Below are 15,441 nucleotides of genomic sequence, written 5' to 3'. Positions count from 1 at the left end.
CAGGGGTCACACTACACCATACCTATCATCCACCACCAAAGCACCCTAAGTCCTCCACCACTGTCCACTGTGCCCCCTCCCATTTTGTTCTCATCCCTCTCCCTACACTTCTGTTGTCAGATCTCAAGAGTTTAGTATTATTTTAGCTTTATCTGAACTTTGTTTTATTTCTCTACAGTCCACCAGTAAGTGAAACCATTCAGTATTTGTCTTTCTTCTTTTGATTTATTTTACTTATAATCTCCTCCAGTTCCATCCATGTTATCGCAATTGGCAGTGTATCATTTTTGATAGCTGAGTAGTATTCCATTGCGTATCTATACCACATCTTCTTTATCCACTCATCTGTTTTGGAGCACCTAGGTAGTGCTCCATAGTTTGGCTAGTATAAACAGTGCTGGAATGAACACAGAAATGCATAGTTCCTTTGGAATTAGAAAACATTCTCTTTCCCAAGGAAAATACAAGTTGACATTAGTGCTACAGGGCAAAAAAAAAAAAAAATCAATCCCAATCTCCATTGAATGGTACACATTTTCTTTCACAATAAGACAAATATGAATCTCTACACCGTAGGGGTTCTTTTCCTCTTTGGGTGTGAAACCAATGTCTTCTTTGTGAAAAGCAAAGTGATGTGTGAAAAAAAAAAACAAAACCACACCAGACATTTCTAGTGATTGTTGAAATTGGCAATATTAAGAACAAAAACCAAACTAATGTTAACTCGTAAAATAATAGCATTTGGATGATTCATAATGATTCTAGGAACTTCACTCAGATCTAATGCCATTTAGTTTCAAAATAATCATCTTTAGTCCATTATGTTTTTCAAAGTGGATATGCTTTTACAAGCTTCCTGGTAGTCTCATAATTAATTCTCCCTCCTCCTCACAAACATCTCTCTCTTCATCTGGATTGTTTAGTCTGTCGGTGAGTCGAGGTGAATTTTACACCTTCTATCCATTATTAGTGTCCAATTACCAGGGCTGCCATCAGGGACCTTGGCTTTGTGTTCTTAAGGCCCCCTCGAGTAGGGTGGTCTCAGAGTGACATACCTGAAAGGCCTGCCTTCTCATTATAGTGCCTGTTTCTGGTGAGTCCTGTCCTGTGGGGGGCCGCGTTTAAGATGTGTGTTTGGTTTTCAGAAGGTGGGGGGAGTAACAGTTCCAAAGACAGCGGCCTTGTACACAGGCATAAGCATTTGCTTCAAAATTAAACTGACGATAAGAAAACAAATGTTTTCATAAACATTTGTTGGGAGTCTCATGCTGTTTCGATTTGGATGCCAACGTTTATTATTATAGTATTTCTCCCTAGATGATCTGAAGGTTTATATAAGCAGACGCTTTAGTGTATGTGAATGGGATTATTTTGGAAATACAAGCTAATTATGGTGTTCAGGGTGTCTGCCTCAGAGCAAAACATTTTCTGGAACTTTTGAGAGGGAATTTGAAGAAAGAACCCCATCAACTGAAAAAGCAATATGTAGATTTTTTTTTTTTGCTGTATCAAAAATCTATTCAAATTCAAATCTTAGTTTCATTGTATTCTTGTGGAAACATTCCCAATCTTGTGAGAATAATGCTTTCAAAATGTTTTTAAGCATCAATTCAAGGCCCTGGGAGAGACTACAACAAATTATATAAAATTTATATATTCTAAATTACCTGAGTTAGAAATTATATTCTGATTCACCATAAGATCTATGGTTTTTCTACTTTCTCCTACATACCCACACACACATACACATACACAAGAAAGATGGGGAAGTTTGAGCCATATTCAATAGTCTGAAGTCACTAGGGCAAAAGCAGACAAGGTTCTAGTATTACCACTTCCGTCTGTAAGGACAGTTTGATCTAAGGCTGTAAGTTATGTAATCACTTAGGTATGCTTCAAGTCATCTACAAGCAGCAACCTTCTCAAAAAGGAATTTCAAGATAGCCTGTTATAAAAATCAAATGCCATTATTTATGATGAAAAAAGGAAAACAAATTCAATGAGAATACAACCCAGTCTCCCTAAGGCTTAACTAGAACTCAGGAGTTAATTAAGGAAACAAGTTTCTAAGGCAGCAGAGCAGTAATGACTCTTAGCTCCAGGTTAGGACACTGAACACACTGGAGCACTCTCTGCCAGCGCCGGGCAGGCCCAGCTATGGCTGCATGGAGGAATGGGGGGTCAACTCACTGGACCCCAAAGCCTCCAGTACTATCTTCTACATGGCTTGGTGTGGGAAGTCCTTTGGTCCACAGTTTCCAGAAAATGAGTTTCCATGCATGGAACACCCACCTGGGCAATAATTTTAGATTCACGAGGTAGAGCCATCAGGGGCTAGTCAAGACCAGATGCACGCCATCCTGATAGGCTGGGGCTCCATTATCTGACCTCTCTCTCTCCCCTAGTGTAGGGCTCCTTGCTGCTTCCCCACCCCGTGCCCCTGTGCCCCCCAGTGACATACAGGTGATGCCGTGTAGGTTACTGCCCCATTTCTGTAGAGTTCTGGGGAGATGACTATAATCTCCTGAAAGCACGTTGCATTCATTACACTGGTTAGTGCTCATTCATTCATTCAAGAAATATTTTCAGGTGATCTCGCCGCTTTTAAGGCTCCCTTAGTTCCGAAATTGGGATAAAGGTGTCCATGGACACTTGCAGAGCTCTTACTACCCAGTGTGCACACCAGCAAGTCCCTGGAGTCTTGCTCTTCACTATTATTTTTTCAGTATCTAACAAATGCTCTTGGGAGATGGAAAGTCAAGCCTTCGAGCAGAGATCTGTGCCTTCCAAACTTCGCTTTTACAGAACACACATTTTTTTACAATATGGACATAGATTCTTTAATTTTTGTTTCAGGTGAACTGAAACAATATGACCCTTTTTTGATTCTGAAATGTCTCCAGGGTGCTTTCTCTAGGAGTAAAACAAAGTCATTCTTAGTCAGGTTGATTTAATTCCTCTGTACCCTGTCTTAGATTTTAATATATCGCCTATCAGTTACCCACCTAAGTCACACTGACCGTGCCCTACAGCGGTCTATAAATTAACAATGCAAATTCCAAGCTCCAGAGGTCACTTCACAAAAATGTCCCTTCCAGCTCCTCCCCGTGACCAATATCAAAAAGTGCTCATTTGCCTCCTGCTCCCACATGGCCCCACTTCCCGCCCTTTGTTCATTTTCCTCCTGAATATTGCCACCCTACAGGTGCTGAAGAGTGTTGTTTTTGTTTGTATTTTTCAAAAATAAAAATAAGAGGAAATCAGCTTGGTGAATCCTCCCGTGTGTCTCGGAGCCAGCAGGCAGCCACGCCACCCTAAAGAAAGCCCTACATACTAGAGCAGCTTTAGCCCAAGGAGCCAGTGGAGTCCCCATTCATCAGTCAAAGTTTTATGCAAGTGGCCCCCCTAGGTTGATAAATCCCCACAGTGCCTGTTGACCCAGCTGCCAAGTCCTCTTGCTGCAGGCAGTGTTTTCCCGGCCACCCTGACAGTAACACAAACTGTTTAGCAGCTCCGCTGGCCTCGCGGGCTATTAACAGGGACATGGGCTCCACCAGGGACTAGTTTTCAAACATGACAGAATTTCTTAACACTGGAGGTCACGCACAAGTCTCTGCCCTATAAAAATCCATTCAGCGTGCCAGAGTGGAAGGCCAAAGGACAAGGACGCATGTCCCACGTTTTGCTATTATTTTGTTATTATTATAAAATAATATAGAGCTAAAAAATAGCTCTATATGTATCTGCCAGCTTATATTTTGTTATCAATATATTCTTATATCGTGGGGCACAATATCTTTTTACCTAACAAATCCTTTCTAAGCGGCCAGATAGCATTATAAATTTCAACCCCAGAAACCACAGACTTGAATTCTGAGATAAATTGTTTAGGATAGATCTACTGGTTATGGAAATAGATTTCTCTTAAGTTACTTGGATTTTTTTTTAAATTTATGTTTGTTTCCTAATATGCTAAAAGAGTGATGTTGTAAAGAATTTGGGGAATATGGAGAAAAGGAAGGAATCTGTCACTGACTCATCCCCAAAAAGGGTAACCATGGAAAATAGACTCATATATTAATAATTAATATAGCTATCTATTAAAGCATTTATTCAACCAAAAAAAAAAAAAGAATTACAAAAGGTGGGACTAGATCAAAGTCCAAATTTCTAATGAATGGATGAGCATGCATGCGTAATATATGGTAATGGCCCAAGTGGAAGTAGAATGTTATTCATACTTTACCAGAATTTGCATCTCTGTATATATTTATACTCACGTTTAAATGTATTTAAATATACTCAGGTAACCCACACAATGCCATATAGAGCCATCACCTATTTCAAAACAAATGCATAATATTGTATAACAGTTTTTTAATGTTATCTATATAACCTCGTTTTTAAAATGCTCATGCTTGACTTTATATATAAATATGTATTTCCTTGAGACACGACATTCAGAGGAATTTTCTGCCTTATATAATAATTCCAGTCTTTCTTAAACTATCAATTTTGAATGTGGGGACTATCAGTCCCCAGAGTAATTGTACAGATTGCAATAAAATTTGATTGATTCCCACTTATAAATGGCATGCACTAAAAAGACAAAGTGGGGAATATGAATAATGACAATATATTCTTCAAAACGAAACTCATGTTAGGAGTTGAAAACTCTTTAAAGGATTTCTTTTTAATTTCCATGTTTCTCCCCCACGGGACAATGGCAGAAGTCTGATATTATTACACTGCTGAATACTTTATACTTTATTATAAGGCAATGTATCAATAGATATCATCAGTACTTGAGATATAGGCAGATTTCATCTTGCATAAAACAGACATGAATTTTGTAAAAAGGTGTTTTCTAGAGGAGGGTAAACTTTTTAAAGAAAAAAAGTATTATCTTTTTTTTACTAATTTATTTTAGTTGAGTAAAAAATCTGTTGCTTAAATGACTAGTTTTTGTCAACATTGACAAATTAATCAGAGTATAAGATCAAAATTTGAGAATTTGTCATCTGAAGTGTCTTCAAAGAGAATTTAAAGTGATGCTTCTTGCTCTTTGAAAGGAGAGAAACTTTTTTCAATTTTTTAGTTACCATTTAAAGCATTTAAGAGTATTTAAATTTTCGGCTATCATGATACAAAATTAAAACACTTGTAAATCTATAGCTTTATGAGTAGGAAAATGATTTAATCTTTTTAGGTAATTTCTAAAAAATCCTGTAGGCTTTATCTTCTGAAATAGGTTGAATCATAGTTATTTCAAATACCATTTTCTCACTTGCAGACTTTTCTTATTTAGTATCTAATATCTTTATTAGTTGTGGTTTATAAATCAAGTTCTTAAGTTAAAAAAATTGATTTTGGATGTAAACTTCTCAACAGATTTATTCTAACACAAAAATATAAATTTCTTTGCATAAGGAAGCAATGACACTGACTTTTATTGTACCCTAATTTTTTAATCATCAGAGTAAGTATTAATGCAATCCAAGATACATCAGAGGATTAAGTCAGTCTACTAGTATTTGCATAATGATGACTGCTTAACATGAAGTTATGTGGCTCTGCAAAAAAGTATAGCTGGAACTTAAGCCTAGGAAAAAATCCTCAGCCAGGCGTTCAGAGGGAGCCTCTCAGCAGTGTTGAGACCCACTGGGTTTCCCTCCCCCAGAAGCATCTCTTGGTAGGGTCCCTGGCTCTCTGCAGGCTGCACATCCTCCAAGTTCAAAGCTTCACTGCCATTTGCCATTTTGTTTTCTGTATCTCTCATCTGCACCGAGACCACCTCCAGCTACTTCCAACCTGCTCCCTGGTAGTCGGTGCTGCCTCCAAGGCCCCAACTTTTGTTTGGGTTCATGCTTTAGTTACAAAGTTGCAAAGACCTGGGGGGTGTCACATTCCTACCCTGTGATTCTCATCAGCGCTATTATATTTAGCATGTGATTTTGTGGGATATAAGGTTTTCCAGGATAATATACATTGAATTCAAGTGGAAATGATTTGTTCTCGACTCACCACTAATACCACTAATAATCGCATAGACCAGTTCTGAATTTAGGACGCTGCAAACATGATACAACCAACAGCCAAGGCAATTCAAGAAAACTGGACTTTGTCATTTGCATTTTTTTCTAAAAGCAGATGACTATCATCTAGGTGTATATGTTTTCATCCCCTAATTTTCCCATGAAAATATTTATACTGAGGTAAGATAATAAAGTTGAATGAGGTCTACCCACACGCCTTTGTAGATTCTTATGTATTGTGATGGTGGCATTTGGATAATGGATTGCAGGTGACCTGCCACTTCTTACCTAGAGGGAGAGGAACAGTTAAGGGCTGGGCTAGGAAAGAGTCCTATTACCTAGCTGTGTAAAAGCCACTTTATCTCTCTCCACATGTTCTGATCTTCTAAATTTGGGGGTGACAAGACCAGGTCTGTCTCATGAGGATAAAGTGGAATACGAAATTATTAAAAGTGTTGAGTGAATTCATTATCACTTTTATTATGGTTGCATCTTTAACCATGGAAGAAAATTTAGTGGGTGTTTGTGAAAGTTCTGAGAAACTTATTAGCACTAGACCATCAAGCTCTTGGCTCATTTCACCAAATCACCCCTGCCTGAGTCCTTCTGAGTTTAGTGCCCACTCAGACCCTCCTGGCCTGGGTGTTAAGGTCAATCAACCCTAGTTCTGAGTGCACATGTGCTCAGCATTAAAATCCAAGAAGACCTCAAGATGAAGACAGCACTGGTCATAGAGAACACAACAGACATCCAGCCCCATTTTTTCAGCAGATTTCAGAACAGAGAAATATAGTGGTTTAAGACCCTGTCTTCAAATAGCATAGGACACTGGGTTGACACCTCTTAAATTAGAATTCTAAAAATATGCATAAATTTTTAATGTGATCAAGTATACAAGTTTCGAGTTATGCTTTGAGTTTTTCTTTCCCTTTACTCCAATGTCAGGGTCACTCAGGACATATGTAAAAAGATCTTATGCAGTTCTATATGACATAATGTTGAGGAAGGAACTGCTTAAGGATGACTGACAGCACCCCAGTCTGGGTGCACCCCACACCTGACTGTGTCAGCAGATGTATATGCCCACCTGTTGTGCCAGAAAGTCACCAAGACATCCATAACATAAGGTTCCCCAGAAATAGACTCCCCTGTCTCTCTTCTGACTGGAATATGGCCACTTCTGAACACAAAGTCAGGTTGAATCTGCTACACACCTGTTGCTTCTCATGGACAGCCTGGCACAAGCGAGATGTCTGCTTGCCCAGGAAAAAGTCAGCCAACATCCAGATTTAAGAACTCTATCCCAACCAAAGAGAAAAAGAAAGTCCATGATTGTGTTGACCTTGACCTTGGTCAAAGGCAATAAAATGAGCTTAAAGGATGACCCAGCACTGGCAGCAGGGCTTCTGTAAAATCTCCCCTGACTTAGGAAGTTTACCTGCCTCACCCGCTTCTAGGTAAAGGTGCTGAGTGTTGGTGGTAGTCTGTGAGTGGCTGGGTGTTAGTCTCCGGGTGATAGTATGTGTCAGAGTGCTTGCAAAGGGAGGAAATCCATAGACCACACAGTCCGTGGTTTAGCTCATTTTTACCAAAACTGCCTCTGCATGGGGGTGGAGAGGGGAGGCCCCACCCAACATGAGATTGCAGAGCTTGGGACTCGTGGTCACGTGAAGCCAGGCCATTGGCTAGACCCTGGCCCTACGCAGATGGTGCTTAAGAGAAGGCATTATTACACCTTCTGAAAGCCCCAGTGAATCGGATTTTATAAATGAGTGACCTATGTACCTTATTTTACAATGACACGAATTTAAAATCTGGACCCTTAGCACAATTTCAGCACCAACACCTTTCCTTTTTGTAAAAGACACAATAGATTTCTGCAACTCTTACTCTAAAGAGCAAAGTAAGGATTTATCCTTGTGCTTCCATACACATGCACAAATGTCTCATTGATTTATTCATTTATTCAATTAAATATCATAAAATTAAAACCATACATAATCCTGCTACCCAGAGACCTTAGCTTTTCACAAAAAGTCATCACGTGTGAAGTGCTTATAAATTCCTTATGCTTCTCAACTTCTTCCTTTATTTCAAGAAAGTATCTGAGCCTCTCTGCTACTACACAAAACCAGCCCAAGTAGGTTTCTGAGCAAATGACTTAAATTTCCAAAAACAGGCAAATATTTGCATTTTGGAATGTCGGGTAATTTTCTGCACTAGTCTTTTAGTGTTCCATTATTTTGTCAAGGGATTTGGAAATGTGTTTTTCTGATTTAAATTAAGTTTGAGGACTCTGGGGTAACTGTCATCTTTATTACAAACTGAAATATCTCTGGTGAAATTTCTATCTTGAAAGCTACTTTGGACTTCATCCAGTAGACCTAAGGGTCCGAAAGTTTAAAAAAGAACAAAACCATTTAAGCAGTTTGTTATTAGACCATACATTAAACTACCCAATTTTCCAGTCTAATAAAAATAAGATTGAAAAATGAGTTATATACTCTTAAGTTTTTGTTTAGATCCTATCTTGGTGTATACACACACACACACACACACACGTGTATCTATAGATGTAGTACTTAAAGGTACATGAGATGGTTTATTTCAAGATGACAATAATAATAAAGTTCAGATTTACTCATCTTCATCCTATTTCTTCCTCACTCCATGTAAAGGTACCCTGCTCTTTTCAATGGGAGGAAGAAATGTCACTCGAACAAAGAGTGAGCTGAGAGGGATGGTTGGGATCCCAGAAATCTTTGTCAGGCTTTACCAAGTATATTACTAGAAAAATCAATTTTAATATGTTGACTTAACTCACAGCTGGAAGAGAAAACAATTGTATCTCTTTACATCTAGCTTACTTCTTAAACTGTTATTTAATTATAATTAGTGTAAAAATGCTTCATTTAAATGAATTTAACATGCCTTAGAAGAATTTTGTAGGGCTTAAGTTACTTTAAGCAATAGAGAAACTACAGTGAGTGTTTTCAGTATTATGATGTAAAAGTATAGCAATTAGATTTTAATGATATGGTCCTTAAATGGCCCATATATTCCTAATTTGTTCACTTGGCAATGCAGAAATGAAGCAAACACCCTTATCAAATCCCATATTCTTCCTCATTTCATTCACTCAGCCAACAGATTTTTAATGAGCATCTTCCATGTGATACACTGTTCTAGATCCTGGAGAGATGCAAGAGAGGAGAGGAAAATATTTGTCTGAAAGGAGTATCTACTATATACATTCAATTACTTAAAGTCTTGGATGGAATGCCTTTTTGGTATTTTCCTAGCTCCAGTGAATATAAGCAGTTGAAAGAGATAACAAGTCAAGTCACATCCACGACACCTCGTCCTCACCTCTATCACAACAGAGATCACACCCGCGTTCTATTTTTGTGCTTGTGTGTCTGTCTTCCCCCACAGGGGTCCTTGAGGAACAGGGTTATATTTTGTCTTCTGCCCATGAAGGACACAGTGTTTGCTCACATAAATGACTGGACTTGCAGGGGTCCCAACATGCAGCGTTGGCTTAAGACAGCTTTTATTTCACTGGGCAAGGAATGGGGGGTAAGACAGCCCACTCCCCTAAGAGATGAGCTATATTTTGTATAAATTTTCCTGTGAAAGGATCCCCAAAAGAATAACATTTTATTTTTTAACTGATTTTTATTGAGGTAACATTGGTTTATAACCATACTGAAGTTTCAGATGTCAGGCTTAGACGTCTAAAAGAGAAAGAGAATGTATGGCATGTACTAACTAGGGAATGTTAATTATCAACTTTATAAGAGGAAAAAAAGATAATTTTCTGAACTATTTAAATAAAAGCTTATAGGAATCATGTTTATATACAGGACAGCCATACTGTCCTATATAAGCTAAAATAAACAACCCTAAATTGAAATAAGTACACCTATAGGTAGAAAGGCAGGTGCTATTTCTTAGGTCAAAACAACTTAGAATTCCCCCTCCATACACTGGGTTTCCACATACCTAAGTGTTTGGTGAAAAATAGTGAAAACATCTAGTTTTGAGGATCAGCTGGGAAACTAGGACCAGTTACCCTGGTGCACATCAGCGACAAGCCTAGTTCCTTTCCCACTGCTCACGGATCAAATTTTCCTTGCCCCCAGGTTGCTGTTTGACCTAGTGGTGTCCTCTCTTGATAGATCCGCTCAGGCATAAACTGTCCTGCTGCGGGGCATGCAAGCTGAGTCTCTGCAGAGTCACTTCACCATGACACTATAATGGTTTGGGACTTGAAAGATCTGACTTCTACGAAAATTTCTCTTCTAATGGCCAAAAATGCCACCCACACCTCACATACAAAATAAAAATTTTATCGGGGAAAAAACAGCAGACAGAGTTTTTCTAGAAGGAGAAGGCAATACCTTCGCCTTCCTTGGCATAACGTTTACCATTTTCTCTCCCCCCCCCCTACTTCCAGAAAGACTCCCTTGGGGAACACATGGAAAGTAATCACTCATGTTTCCTGAATGAAAATATGCTCTGTGGATGGAATACTTTCAGGACCTTCTACATAAACTGACCATTTCTAGATTTAAATAAGAATTTGAATAGGTGAAGGCAGTTTTCTGAATGGTCCCATTAGTTGCAAAACACAGGACTTTCAACATATAGTGGGATTTTTATTGGAGAGAGGATCTAAAGAGTCACTTATTTTTATTTTTAATAAGGTTTTGAGCCATTATAGAAACAGCCTGAGGTCAGGCCCCAAATTATCACCACTACTGCGTAGGAGCATAACAAGGTAATCTAGCTCAAGAAAACTGAGTCTACAGGGCCTAATTATTTGCTTATCTCAGAAAGCTATATAATTTAGCTCTTGGGGTGGTTCTGACCTATAATTATCACCTTCTTTGTGATGATACTTAAGGAGTCCAGCTGCTTGGGCCATTCTCACCCTGGTGATTTGGGTGGTGAAGGAACAGTTTGTTTACATTCCTTAGCTGGAAAGAACCTTCTCTCCACATGTGGCACAGGTGACCTTGCTGAGAGCTGAGCCACTGCACATTTTTCCCTGAAGGCTAGGTCGTGAGCCCTAGTGACAGCGATTCCAGCCTAACCCTGCTTGAAAGGCAGCCTCTAGTTTCAAAAACAGAACCATAAAATCTTCCTCTGAAGGCATCCTTGTTCCTCCCTCATTGATGGCAGTTGTTGAGCAATTAAAACAAAGTATATGACGTCTTACTTGGCAGGTAAGACGCTCCTGCTCTCTGCTCCTAGCACGTGTTTTCTTCATAGCAGGATGGCATCAGATTTCTTTAAAAAGTGTGCATGTGTGTATGAGAGGGAGAAACTTTACTGAACATGCTAACTGAGGAATGTTAGTTATCAACTTCTTAGAAGAAAAAAAAGATAATTTCCCCCAGAAAAATAGGTAAAGACTTAAGGGAATGATAATGTTTATGTATGACAACCACACGGTCTTATAAGCAAGTCCATATATGAAATAAGTACACCCACAAATAGATCGGCAGGGCCTAGATCTTAGGCAGAATGACTTAGAATTCCCTCCATTATATACACACACAGACAAATGTATGCATACAAAGTCTCTATGGCTCATAATTTAGGTAAAGAGTTTAAACTCTGAGTCAGTAACATAAACACAACAAATAAGTCTTGGAAAAAAGTACCCCAAAAGAAATGTAAAATTGAAACAAAAATTGATTCCCAGACTTTTCAGATTACAAGGTTCCTTTGGAGGAATGCCTTTAGATTGTGAGGCTGGCAAGTATGCCAATAACAAGTGAAACCTCTCTTGATACTCTAACATTGTGGATAGATCTGGAGGAAAAAGTTTTAAAACATCTGCATGTCTTTATTTTTTAAATTGCAGTTGTGAGAAATTACTAGCTACCTGACGTTAAATAGCAATATAGCATCACTACATCTGTAATCAGTGAATTGTGATCACGACCAAGTGCCTTACAATGTTTAATGTGTTCCCTTTGGTTCAAAACCAGGTCAGTTTATTCTCACTGGTGTGTACTCTATTCTTAGAAAGTTGTCCATCTTTTTGACCGAGTCAGTTAAAAGAAAGGTTTCTTTAGAAAACAAGAGACATCCTTTGTAAGCTACAAAATCACTACATTTCATTCCTATTTTGATTTTCAACCAAACGCACTTTGAACTGCTGTGTGTGTTGCAGACCTCTGGTGCCTGAGGAGTGCAGGGCCACGGTGCAGCCAGCCCAGATGCTGACCTCGGAGTGTGCCGGGCTCTGTCGGAATGGCTACTGTACCCCGTCGGGAAAGTGCTGCTGCAGCCCAGGCTGGGAAGGGGACTTCTGCAGAATCGGTCAGTGTTTCTGTTGTATCGCCCTGAAAGACTTGGCCTGGGGCCATGGTAGTAATGCAAGAACTCAGCAGCGGTTATTTTTCTAGAACTTTCTAGGGTTTGGACTTGGTGACCCCTCCACAATAATATTAATGCCCAATCTGTTTCTCAACTGCTAAATGAAATCTTTTCAATATTCTATGGTAAATGATTCATGTGTATAAATTCAACATAAACACCAAAGGCCTTTAAATAATTGAGTTCTTTCACAAAGTAAAAAGTGAAAACAGTATCGTTCCATCATCCCAGCTGGTTCTCAGTCCTGGGTTTGAGATTTCACACCAGCCAATGACTTACTGTTTACAGAGCCCCTCCCAGCATTTTCCAGACACCCCATAAATGTCCTCCCTAAACTTCCTGCTTGCCTTCCTGCTAAGGCACCCTAAAAACAGGGTCTTTCAGTGGGTGTTATTAAATAAAAGGGGAAATTGCAATTGTCTGGAAAATTATGAGACTTTTAAAATTATTTTTGCCTCCCCCTTGTGAAATATCATCGAGGTGTACAACAGCTCAGAGAGCGCAAAGGAGATTTACTCCAGGGTTATTCCACCCTTTGAGATTCCCTCTGTTCCATGTAACAATATGTAAAGTCTACTTGGTGAAATAAGAAAATTAGATAACACCTAGAGTTTATGGTGTTTAGGTTGAAAGTGCATATTGAACAACCAGCATTTAACGTGTTGCTTGTAACAGTGTGGCTGTTTCAAATAGTCTCATGGCTCTTGCTAATGAAAATTAAAGTTCCGATTTAATATTTAACATTATTCTTCATTCATAAGTGCCCGTTTCTTTATTCTACACATGTATTTGTTTCAAAAAATTATAACCATATTTGTCTACTTTATACCTTGTCCAACAAAAAGTAGCCAGCATTTAAAGTCCACGTATGCAATATATATTGTGAGTTTAATTGCTTCAGCACTTCTAACACTACCTGATTAATACAATGGTTCCATATCAAGCAAATGCATTATTTAGACAAAATGCTTATATTTTATCCATCCAGTCTAGCTTCCTTTTTCCAGTTGACAAAAACATGAGAATCAGCATTAGATGCAGTGATATGTTAATTCCTAGGGATGTCTTCCTCCTAGGCTTCCTTTGTTATCTGACAGTATCTGTTCTCTCCCTGCTGCCTGCATAGTGTCCATTCTGCTTTATTCCTTATTTGCATTTTATCTAACCTCGTAAGTCCCTCAAGTCACCAGATGACAAATCATTGTCTTTTAGGAACAGTATGTTTAAACTGAGAGTAAATAAATTATTTCAAATATAGGTGGCAATTATTTTAAATATGGTATGCATAGCATAACAGATGTTAATAATCATAATAACTATTATTATTATAGTGTGATGTGAATGAAACTACATTCTTTGTGTTAACATTAAGTTTTCTTTCCATAAAATACTTTACTCTTTCCACTAAACCAAGTTAATGAGCCTGACATATACGATAAACCACAACTCTTTATGAAAATAATCTACCATGATATTTTTGACCCAAGCATGGACTTTCCTCACACTCACATAGTTTATTCAACTTCCACAAATTTAAAAGGACAATTAGTCTAATTGTTTTCTCCTTGTTCTTCATTTTCCATGTATCAGTCAGAGACCCCTGGATTTTGACTAATGTGCTAGAAAAAAATAAAAGCGCCCCTGACCCCTGATAACCTAAGGACTTCTGCCTGTAGTGGCTGCACCCCTAGATTTCTCCACCTCTGAAAGGCTTCTTCACCAGCCTTCCCGCTCCATCTCACCCCAGCATAAACCGAATTTTCCCCACCTACATCGTAGTGCTAAAAACCCTGTCCTGAGGAGGTTCTGAGCTCTAGGGTAACCCTGGCAAGGACGTCCAGCACAGCCTCTGCTGCCCTTCCGCGCTGGCCCCAGGAAGGGTTTTCAAAGTGTATCCAGGGAGGAAACCCCAACTGTGCACCCCCTGGGAGCCAGGGGAGGGGGCGCCAGGGAGTCCATATGGACATTCCAGCTAAGCAAAATGCACAGCTGACCAGTCCTGTCCTCTGCACTGGAGAGGCGGTCCTGCCCAGGAGCTGGGGGGACACAGAGTGACCTGGAAGGCCTCCCTTGGAATTGCCCTATCAAGCAGAGGTTTGAAAGAACTGAAATCTTCACTTTAAATGGTCAGTTCTGCAAGGGACTGAAATTGCTTCCCATGACCTCTGCTTGTCAAGCAGGGTCTCGGGTCCTCTGCTGACTGTAGGTCTGCAGGCCTCTTGCCTTCTTGTGTTTATTCTTTTCTGGAGTATTTGTGACTGGCTTCTTCTTTCTGCTCCTTCCTTCCGTTTTATGTCAAATATGTGTTGGCTGCGTCCTCAGTACTGTTTCTGATCTAGAGAATGAGAGTGTGATTTTATTGCTCTTTTTCCTCCCAGCAAAATGTGAGCCAGCGTGCCGGCACGGAGGAGTCTGTGTTAGACCGAACAAGTGCCTCTGTAAAAAAGGATATCTTGGTCCTCAATGTGAACAAGTGGACAGAAACATCCGCAGAGTGACCAGGGCAGGTATTCTTGATCAGATCATTGACATGACATCTTATTTGCTGGATCTAACAAGTTACATTGTATAGTTTCTGGGACTGTTTGAATATTCCTTTCCAGTGGGCATTTATTTTTTATCCTGTCATTAAAAAGAAAGACTGTTATCCTGCTACACACTCCTGTGATTTCATTTTCGTTTATTAATTTAAAAATAACCAGAAATGTGCAGATCCTGTGTGTGTATGTCGGCAAGTTTGTTCACGTATGCACACACACACACACACACACACACTCACGACCCCTATTACACATGGCTGCAAAACAGATGGGTGTTTAAAATCTCTATTTCCTTATGCGGGGTAATTTACACAGAAATTCCATTGTAAATTGATAACGGAATTTTTATGTCACCAGAAGAGATTATTTTACTTCCCAGGAATTTTGTCTGTAATAACTATCATCAACTTAAATGGAGTTTTGAAACATTACTGTGCAATCTGATGGAGCTAATAAAAAGGCAATATTTTCAT

The 15,441-nt window shown here is 39.1% G+C and overlaps 1 protein-coding gene across 1 annotated transcript in view; it reads left to right on the top strand.

Moving 5' to 3' along the window:
- The window catches only part of HHIP (hedgehog interacting protein), a gene marked incomplete at both ends in the record, with an annotated part of 84,243 nt that extends 69,243 nt beyond the window's left edge, over nt 1-15,000 (top strand). The window contains 2 exons of the mRNA XM_084245707.1: nt 12,223-12,371; nt 14,807-15,000. Coding sequence (XP_084101833.1) covers nt 12,223-12,371; nt 14,807-15,000 — 343 coding nt within the window. The remainder of the gene's footprint in view (nt 1-12,222; nt 12,372-14,806) is intronic.
- Between the last annotated feature and the right edge of the window lie 441 nt (nt 15,001-15,441).

The sequence above is a fragment of the Talpa europaea genome, assembly GCF_964194135.1.
Source record: "Talpa europaea genome assembly, chromosome: 10".
NCBI lineage: Eukaryota > Metazoa > Chordata > Mammalia > Eulipotyphla > Talpidae > Talpa > Talpa europaea.
Note: the sequence above shows the minus strand (reverse complement) of the source record. Positions and strands in the feature narration are given on the sequence as shown.